Source organism: Propithecus coquereli, unplaced genomic scaffold (genome assembly GCF_000956105.1).
Source record: "Propithecus coquereli isolate 6110/MARCELLA unplaced genomic scaffold, Pcoq_1.0 Scaffold87, whole genome shotgun sequence".
Taxonomy (NCBI): domain Eukaryota; kingdom Metazoa; phylum Chordata; class Mammalia; order Primates; family Indriidae; genus Propithecus; species Propithecus coquereli.
Genome location: NW_012154951.1, coordinates 5,760,654 through 5,771,333, shown reverse-complemented (window position 1 = coordinate 5,771,333; position 10,680 = coordinate 5,760,654). Strand labels below are relative to the sequence as shown.

Sequence of the window (10,680 nt, the reverse complement as noted above, 5' to 3'; positions counted from 1 at the left end):
TAAAATAAATTTTATAAAATCTCCACTAAACATTTTTACAGCCACTGCATAATTTAAACTCTCAAGACCTCTACTTCTACATAGTTTCCTAACCGGTGTCCTTATCTCTATTATCTCCTCACTTCCATCTACCCAGAATTAGCTTTTTCAAACACACCAGAGGTCATGTCACTCCCACCTTCAAAAACCAGCGACTTTCACCTTCTAATGACAAGATAATAGATTTGGAACTCCAAGAGTTTATGAACAAAACACTCTGGAAGTTCAAAATGTCTTTTGTTTTACCATAAAAATTAAAGTAAATTTAACATTCTCCATAACATGTGTGTTTAGTATTTTTAAAATGTTTTAAATTACCACTGATAAAATACTTAATGTTTCCCAAATAATCTAATAAAATGGATATACTGAGAAAATGTCTCCTACTTTTCCTGTGGCTTCCCATACTCCCCAGTACATGGCTGAGTACCCCAGTTTTAGATGTGTTTTATACACAGTGAATGCACTAGGGAATAATAAAACACTTGATAATTTGGTCCCAATCTTCTTTCTCTTTGCATTTCCCCCCCTACTCTGCATATACCCCATGCTTAACTCTAAAGAAAATTATTAATTCACTCTTTGTTCTTGCTTATTCTCCTCCTAGAAAGCCCTTTCACTCATCTTCACAAGAAGTCCTATCTACTCATCAAGGTCCAGCTCAAATCCCACCCTCCCCCCAAGTTAATTCTTTCTGAAAACCTTTTCCTTTCCCCAATATTTTGCAGTCCATAATGATGTTTATCATAGTCTGTCTCATATTATGTTTAGTTATTTGTACAATGATGCATACAACATACCAGTTAAGAATCGAAGCTCTGGAATCAGAGAAACCCAAGTCAACATCTAACTCTGCTACTTACTAGGTGTGACCTTGGGCAAGTTATATAAAAATATCACCTGCATCAGTTTCCTCATCTATCATATAAAGAGCAGTTATTTAATAGAGTTAAGTCTCAGAATCAAAAAGTGGTGATGTATAAAAAGCACTTAGCACAACACTGACACACAGTAATAGTTTACTAAATGTATCCATTATTACCTAACCCAAACTAGTCTAAGTTCCCAGTGAGGCAGATCCCATGTCTTACTCTTGCCTGTATTCCTTCCCATTCCTAGTATGTGGTCTTCTGCATGTGCTTAGTAATTGTTTAGTTGATGAAACCTGATTAATACATAAGTAATCTCCTAGGTAGAGCCTAACAAGGTAAGGTCCAAACTTCAGCAAATATCAAAAATGGCTTGCTAATCATATTAGTGTAACCAGTTTATATTTTAACTATACCATATACATCTACAGATCTCCAAGCACCATTGTGAAAGTGTTCACAACACATATCAATGATTAGGCCAATATCCAAGATGTCTGATATAATTACTCAAAAGTCTAAATTAATCTAAAAATATTAACATGTATCCATCCACAAAGCAAGCCTTTAACAAATTAAAGAATTTCTGTGTCATCGTTTTGTATAAAATTAAGCTAAATCTTAAATGCACTTTTCCAACTGGCCCTCTGAGTTGTTCCTGTGCCATGAGATTTCCAAGACAGACCAATCAGTTCTGCCATGGTATTCTTAAGAATACCAAAGGATGCAGTGTTCCCAGACCAGTAAGAATACTACTAGTTCTTAAATTAAGAATTACTACTTAATTCTGAAAGTAGATTCTTTAATCCTGTAGTTAGCAACAATACAACTACAACAATGGTCAAAGACTGGTGAAGAAAAGGACAAGTAATGATAACTACGAAGAAGGAAAAAGAGGATACAACAGATGACCATCAAAAGATGACTTCAGGAAATTATTAGCTAAATTCAAAAAGCAACATCATAAGAGGGACAAGTTTCTAATATTATGTGAACTACATTATGAGTCTAACTACTGTCACAATGTAAACATTAATGTGTAAATTCTTCATAAAAATATTACTTGAAGCAACACATATTCCACACTCAAGCCAACTAGGAATAAAAAAATATAAGGTGATAACATTACTGGATAAATGTTAGGAATGCAATGTGAGATACTTAAAAGTTCAATTTAAGATTTTTCCAATGATAATCATGCTAACTTGAGATTATTTATTAAAGTCTGACAACACAGATGTGTTTAACACTACTGGTTAAAGTGGACTATCTAAATGGTATTATGCTTTCAACTAAGAGTATTTCAAATTTTCATTGAAATTTTAATACTTCTAAAAGATATGTTTTAAAATACGTATTTTATATTTCTAAAAACATGCCAAATTAGTGACATGGTATTACAGTTAACATAAAGCCTTTATATAGGCACTAAAGAATGTTACTTGAATTCATTTTGTTAAAATGATAAAAGCAAATACTTTCAAAGTTAAAAATTTTGTTTTTAAAAATCCTGAAACAGGCTAGGCAAGGTGGCTCATGCCTGTAATCCTAGCACTTTGGGAAGCCAAGGTTGGAAGATCGCTTGAGGCCAGGAGTTCAAGACCAGCCTGAGCAAAACCAAGACCCCATCTCTACAAAAAATAAAAATTAGCCAAATGTGGTGCCATGTACCTGTAGTCCCAGCTACTCAGGAGGCTGAGGCAGGAGGATTGCTTGAGATCAGGAGTTTGAGGTTGAAGTGAGCTATGATGATGCCACTGTACTCCACCCCAGGTGACAGAGCAAGACCTTGTCTCCAAAAAAAAAAAAAAAAAATCCTGAAACAATTAACTACATATAGGAAAAAACTTTTTAATGTTTCAATTATTCTGCATATTTTCAGGGACCCAATCACTCCCCACTGGGATCAATTCATTAATTCTGAATATGTTAGGCAAAAAAGAAAAAAAAGTAATTTTTTAAATTATTAAAGTACAACTTTACAGTAAGCAAGCTCTCAGTCACCAATCCCTAACTTGCTTTAAATTTCAATTACTTTCAAAGTAAGACGACTAAATATATTCGAACTACATATGTAATTTTAAACCCTTATGTTACTAACCTTACTATATAACATCAAAAATATTGGTTCTACCTTATCAAAAACATTTGCACACTGAATTCTTAAAAGAGCATATAAAAAAAGAAAACAAAATATAAACCTGTATTCATTAGACAATTGGTCTATTTTGATGATTTTTCATAGCCTCTCTATAAGAACATTTTACTTGCTCAAAACTCAGCACAGGATAGATAATTTAAAGGTAATTTATTCTTAAAATACACTAAATCCCTAAAGTAAAACCGTTAAGAGGCAAACTTCAGTGGAAAGGAATGTTTTTTAGATTTCATTAGTAAAAGGCAAACTCTTACGAAGTTTCTAAAGGTCAGTATTAAAAATACCAATCTGAAGAGGAAAAGAGAAAAGTGATCTGGGCTGTCATTTTACAGAGCTATTAAGAACACTCACAGCAAAATCACAACTTTAACCAAGAGCCAGAGAGAACAATTCTTCTCTCAGGATTCTTTCAAAAATTTTCAATTAATTCTCTTATTATTGATGCTCTACCCATTAACACTGCCTAGAATATGACACTGCAGCATTTTGTAAGTTCAGTCCATGGATCTATTTCCTAAAGTGTACAATAACACTAATAAATTATGTTCTAGGCTTAGTACAACATTTACAAATGACACCATAAAAGAAAGCACTGTTCATACAATCTTAAGAATAGAAAGGAGCCCTACAAAGACCATATAGTTCAAAGAAATTTTCAATATGTTCTAACTTCATCATGGATTTTCAATTTACCTTTTCCAAGATATCAATGCTATCGACTATATTTATATAAACTTATTAAAATGACTGCAATTTAACTTGCACCTCGTATAGTTTTATGATCTTAAACTTTCAACAGAAGTGTTTAACTTGGTGAAAATTAATATTCTAACAAAAGAAGCAAAAAGAACACAGAAATAATTTCAGGGCTAACATTATTTTAGTAAATTTATTTTAAAGCCCTACAACACAAACTCATCTTATGTGATATATCAGACTTTTTCCCAGTAAGAATCACCTTTTTTTTCCCATAATGTCATAAATAACTACAGAGAACTTTAAGTTTTAAAAGGAAGAATTACAAACTACTCATTAAAATTCCATTGTAAGTATTTTTCTTGATATGATCTACATAACATAAAATATACTTGTGAGTGGTCAATAAACACTACATTTTCTGAATTGCTTGCCTTTTTACCGATTACATTTTGATAAAGCATTAGCCAATTATTTATTCTGCTCCAGAAACCAAGAATCACACTGCTACAGCTTCTAGAAGCCCAAATATTTCTGCTCCTTCCTTTCCTGCATGAGGCATTAAATCTTCAAATTAGTCTTATCTAGCTACTTTCCTGATAATCACTATTGTTCACATTATTATTTACCACATTTTTAGTTGGAGAATAAAGACTATTCAAGCATAAAACTATCTAACCTATTCTCTCACACAAACTATACTAAGCTCCTAATACGGAATATTTTATAATCATTTTATCCAAATTACCCAGTGATAGGTATGATGTTTCCAGTTCCATTCAACAGGGCTGGATATGTTTCAGGGTAAAGTTAAATATGCTTATCATTATGTTCTATACCGTACAACTTCAAAAGTGCTTGACAAAGATTACCAACATCCTTCTTCCCTCTAGAATAGTAAATATCCTGTCGTAGAACACAGAGAATACTGCTTTGCGCTAAAGAATATAGCAGGAGTGTGCACTTCTCAAAGCAGCTGTTAGTAACTTCCAGACGCCTGTTGGACTGTCACTTGGGTTAAATTAATCATGGGTCGTCTTATTCCACTTTACGTTTTCCTTTTTAATCTTGCAATTAATGCAGAAAATCTACAGATCTATTTTTAAAATAAATGAGTGAAGTACTAAGAAAAATAAGCATTACTTTAGCTCCACTACTGTCCCAAAGAAATCGTTTCTTAAACCACAACAGATCAGTTGTACATGATACTGGAAAGCTTTAAAAAGATACAATTTTCTACTTAACCTTACCAAACATGTTCGCAAGTTTTCAAGTGCGAGAATGTTCTACATTAAAAGGGTGTAATGTAGTCTATGAGAACTGTGCTGCTCAAATGCAAGCCTGGAATATCCTGCATTTAGCAAATTTTAGGTATGTCTAGTTACCTGCTAAGCTTTCTGCACCCTTTGTCACCCAGTGATGCTCTCACCAGCAAATACTTCCCATCCTTAAAAAAGGGTTTTCTTCCACCCCTCAAAAAATACACATTAGACTTAGACGTTTCTGCATACTAATACGGAACCACTAATATCACTAGGTATCATGGCTCTCAAAGAATCCTCTTTAGCAGCCTCCCCTGGGACGTAGTGCTCAGCGGAGCTTTAAATCGGTGAGACTCGCTGCCAGCTGCCTTTGCAAAAGCAGCACCAGAGGCAGACTCAATACCGCATTGCTGCTGCTGACTTTTTCTAGCAGCTCCAAAAAAAAAAAAAAATCAGTCCAGCACCCTGCAGACCCTGCTGGCTCTTCTGCAGCACTAAAGAGAAACCACCGCATTGCTCAGCTTAGAAGATCGCCGAGCCCGACTGAAGGGCGGGGAAGCGATTGCCGTCTAGAGGCTCAGTCGAGGGCGGGGTGTTGGGGTGAAAAGGGAAGGCGTCCGGAGTGCAGGGACCACGACGAAACAGCAGCCAGAGCGCCGGAGTCCGGGCGCCAGGCTCTGTATCGCGCTCTGGCCCGGGCCGTCGAATAGCGGGTGCCCGGCTGGGACGCGGACCCCTCCCGGGGAAATGGGGGTCCCACCGCGGCCGGCCAAGCCCTGCCCGCCGCCCCCCGGGGCCCTCACCTGTCATGAGCGCCGGGCTATCGCCTGCCACCGCGGCGGAAGAAGAGGCGGCTGCCGTGGCAGAGCCGGTCGCCCGCCGCCCGCGGAGGTGCCTCGGAACCAGCTCGCATCCGTCCACCTCTCCGGCCACCAGCAGCCCGAGCACCAGCAGCGCAGCCCAACGCCGCCGCCGCAGCCAGCCCGAGGCCGGGCCGGGAGTCGCGGCGGGATGCAGATGCGGAGGAGAAGCGGGGTGAAAGCGCAGCGGCGCCCGGGCCGCCGGCCACTCGTCCGCTCCGCGAGGCGCCGCCGCCGCTGGCGACTTCTCGGGCCGCCCCCGCCGCCTCAGCCGCGGGCTCCCGCCGGCCGCCAGCCTGGTCCCCTCGGCACCGGCGGCCTCCGGAGCTCGGGTCCCTTCTGAGTTCATTGGTTCTGGTTATTTAAAAAAAAAAAAAAAGGTGGAGGGCAGAAAGGTACGGCGTCTTCAGGCCGTGCGCGACACCCGCGCTGCTGCCGCGGAGAGACCGGGATCCGCTGCTCTGGCGCCGCCAACCAGCCCCAGCGCCCGCGCCGCCGCCGCCGCGGCGCATCCCCCCGCCCCCTCCGGCCCGCGCTCGTCGTAGTACCACGCTCGGCCGGGACGCCTCCCTCCCCTCACACATTCGCTCGCATACCAATCCCCCGCCTCCCTGAGCCCCTCCAAGGCGCAGGCGCAGCGCTGCTGCAGTGCGCGTGCGCGCCGCCACAGGCCCGCCCCTGGGGGCGTTCCCGGAGGGGAGCGCTGCGGGGTGGTTTCTAGCGCTTCTGCGAGCGGCGAAGATAGGAGGCGGGGAGGAAGGAGGATGTGTCCCCTTCCCCCTCATGCCCCCACCGCGACTGCGGAGGGGCGGGGAGAAGAGTACAGACATCCCAAATTTTTAGGGCGAGTTATAGCCTTGTGGAGGGCAGCAAAAATAATTGCATGGGTCAGGAAAATTCTGTAATCGGAAACAACGGGAGTCCCCACAACTTCAATATAGGTGGCGTTTACAAGTGGCTAACTGTGTAGCAGTGACGGTGAGCGTAGCCTAGTATTTACCTACCAAACATTTAACAAAGCGCTTGCTATGTGCCGATGTGCCAGGTATTGCTTTAAGCGCTTTACAGATTTACACACTGTAACTCTAATTACCGTTATCATCCCCACTTCACAAATGAGGAAACTGAGGCTCAGAAATATTAAGTCACTAGCCCTTGAGGTCCACAGCTAATAAATGGAAGATGGGCCAGATTTAGCAGCCATTGAATTAAAATATTATATTTAAGAGAATTTGCTCTAATTTCTGACTCTCCTATGTTCAGGCATTACCTGAACTCATCATCTCCCTACCCTCGTCCCATCCCATGGAGTCTTTGCTGTCAGCTGAACAGGCTGACAGGACAATGGTGTAGACTCGGCATCGCCTAACTGTAATAAAGTTCTTGTGCACCCAAAATCTGCTTTCTATTATAAATCCTCCTCAGATCCAGCCTAATTGGTTTGAAGAAAAAAAGAACCAGAATCTTTCTCACCCAAAGTAGTTGCCGACACATTTTTCAGGCCATCTCCCTTCAAATATAAAATGAAGTGAATGCAATGTCACTGTAAATTTAAAGCCCTGTAAATTTTCTCTCTCTCTCACTCACTCACACACACACACACACACACACACACACACACTCACACAGAGCATTCTCTCTCCTAGGGGCATAACCTTTAAAATTTGCAGATAGGGTTCTTACACACAAAGGTCCTGTTTGCTATTGGGTTTTGTTGTTGGTTTAGTTTGGTTTTTTACTGGTTTCTTGGCTTGCCTTCTGAAGTCAAGAAGATACTCAAATTACACATTCTCCTAAAGAATTTCTTAGGCAGCCCACCAAACATAACCAAGAATATGGTTTATCGTGGAAGGGCAGATGTACAGTTTAGAAAAGAATCAAGAATGTCTTTGAGGCTACTCAATCTATCAAACAACTGTTTTTTGGCAGACATCCTGGGGGCATCGTGTTCAGGTGGCAATTCTTTATAGGGCAACGGGGGGATTATATTTTCCCTGCTGAAAGGCACAGCAATGAAGTCACACATTTGCTGAGTGCCCACCACAAAGAGATAATTCTTCTAGGGGACCAGGAAAATTATAAAAAAAAAAAAAAAAAAAAAAAGTCTTGTTCCTGCTCTCCAGGAGGCATTATTTTATTTATTAAATATTTACCGAGTGCCTAGTTATGTGCCAGGAAAGGTACTGAGTGGTGAGGATTCAGCAGAAAATAAAGGAGACATTTGAAAAATCAATTAAGTCAGCACTTGGGGATATGAGATAGCACAGTCCCTGCTTGGGGAATCTTATAGTCTTGCTGAGGAGATAAAATTTATAACCATCAAACAATTAGAGGGTAATAAAAGATAGTGGTTAATCGGTTGCTAAATTGAGTAGTGCAAACTGTGTTATAGCAATAACAACAATATAAGGCCCCTGGTGATTAACAAATCACCAGGCCAAGTTTCTTTAAACAAAGATGATACAGTATTTTTTTCTTTTTAAACATAGGGAGGGTGTTGACACAGAGAGTACTGAATTTGGAGTGATAAATGTTTGTTCCTCTCACTCCTGGAGCCACAAAGGAGCTAGGGAACCGTCAAGCACTTAGGAGACCACTCTCAGGCCAGGGACCAGGAATAAACCCACCACCTTATACCATCTTTGTCATAGGTACAGAAGTTTCCGGCTGTTAAATGAGTAGACAGAATACACCTTGCTGAACAGAGCTACAGTGTCACGGTGCATCACAGCATAAACCTAAGTACAGAAAAGAGAAAGTCCATTATTTTGGAAGAAAAGCCCATGCCTAGAAACTATAGATGCTTCCATTTGCAAGCCAACCATAAGCACAAGTCTCCCATTGAGGCAATCTCTTACCTTTCCCCTCAGGTTTCCTGTCCCACCTCCAAGCCTTTGCTTTTCCCTTCCTTGCCAACCAAAAGCTTTCTTCCTTCCTCTTGCCAAATTCCATTCAAAACCTACCTTGAGCTCCTTTTTCTTGGCGCCTATCCGACTGCTAAAGCCCATCCTATACCGCTTAACGTCCAAACCTTGAGGATTTGCCACTTGTTTACGCAACGTCTTTACTGTCTCATTTTCACCAAGTCATGACCTCAAAAGTCTGACGGGCAGCACTGAGCTTTGAAATCAGACAAACCTGGTAGAAATGGCAAGTCCACCACTTCTCAGCTGTGTGGACTGTATGCAAGTTAGTATGTCCTGAATTTCTCTACCTATAAATTGGAGACCCAGTAATACCCGCCCCACAGGGTTAGTGGCGGCGGGAGAGTAAAATAGGGAAAGCCCTTGCTCGGAACCTGGCACACAGGTGCGTTACCATCCCCCGGGGAGAACTGGCCCGGGCTCTGGGCGTGTACTCGAAGCGTGCTCTTTGCTTAAACACGTCGCACTTTGTCTGCCCATGTTGTTTGATTTCATCTTCCTGCAAACAAACCCCAAACTCTTGGGGCGCGCCCAGCACAGACGCGCAGCAGGATCCGTGCACCCGGCTCCTCCCCAACCCAGAGGCAAACCCGCCCTTCCCAAGAGTCGGGCTCCCTCCCCATCTCCTTCTTCTCCCCTTGCTCCCCCGCAGCCAGGACAGCCCACGCCGCGCAGCCAGCTCCAACTCGGAGAACCGGTTCTCGGCCGGCGAGGGAGGCAGGGCGCCTGCGCCACCCGGCAGCCTCGCGCATGCCCGCAGCCGCCCGCCAGCTTTCCCCAGGTGCGCGAGCTCGCGGGCTCCCGCGGTTCCGGGACGCCCTGCGGCGCTGCTCCCCCGGCTTCTGGCTCCCACTCGGTGGGCGGTGAGCCCGGCGCCCGGCCGCTGCGCGATGACGTCACTGCGTGGGCGGGCGCGGCGGGCTGTCCGTGGGGAGCGCGGTGGGCGTGGAGTGGCGTCTGGATGCAAGTAGAGGAATGGGGAATTCCGGCCTGAGCTTAACTAGCGGGGGCTTTCTCCAGCTCCTCGACCGCCCACGGTGCTTCTCCCTTCCGCCTTTGATCCAAAGTAGCATTTCTCGGCCTCCACTGCGTGCGCCTGGAATTTGGGGGCTCACTGAGCACCAGCGATCACCCTTCGTCTGCTCTTCACGGTTAAGCCCCTCAGAGAATTGCAAAGAGCTGCCCTTGGTGGAAAGCCTATTGTGCACCGGCCACTGTATGTTTTTCAACAGGTTTGCAAGGAAGTTGAGGTCCTAAGAACTTTGGAAACATCTCCAAAGTTATACAGCCAACATGATGGTTCCAGGACTCCAACAGTGAGGACCATAATATGGTCCTCAAATTGTTGAATAAATTAAAGCGCTAAGGAAAAAAAGTAACTCATTAGCAAGACCCTTGCTCCCTAAATCCAAAGAAGTGTGGTATATTCCTCAATTAGTTTAACGAAGGTGGAAAAAGTCATTGCACCTTTCTCCAGGAGTGGAGGAAGGAAGTCTTTTAAAAAGCGTCTTGCGTCGAGAGTAGGAAATCAAAAACTCCGGAGTTTTTTAAGCTACTGACATGGTTTTTGAAAAGCCACTCAACAGAGCAAAAGCAAGACAACTTTGTCCTCCAAAGCCAAGGGAGTCAGTGGGTTTGTGGGGTGGATCATTTCTATTATTAAATAGGCGATGTTTGCTCAGTTACTGCTTAAGTGTTACGTGAATATTATTGATCACATCTCTGATAAGTGCTGAAGCAGTAGGAGTGTTGATACGTCCTGTAAAAAGAGGAGTAGAATTGTGATGGAGATTAAAAAAAAAAACTAAAAATACTCACAATTGAAAATGATGAGAAAATGATAACTGTTTCATTTGCACACAGATGAATTGT

General features: G+C 42.7%; 1 protein-coding gene across 1 annotated transcript in view; it reads right to left on the bottom strand.

The window, feature by feature from the left end:
* STIM2 (stromal interaction molecule 2) overlaps window positions 1-6,233 on the bottom strand; it is a 165,723-nt gene extending 159,490 nt beyond the window's left edge. Inside the window, exon 1 of the mRNA XM_012664190.1 lies at window positions 5,828-6,233. Within this exon, the coding sequence (XP_012519644.1) occupies window positions 5,828-6,233 (406 nt within the window). The remainder of the gene's footprint in view (window positions 1-5,827) is intronic.
* Between the last annotated feature and the right edge of the window lie 4,447 nt (window positions 6,234-10,680).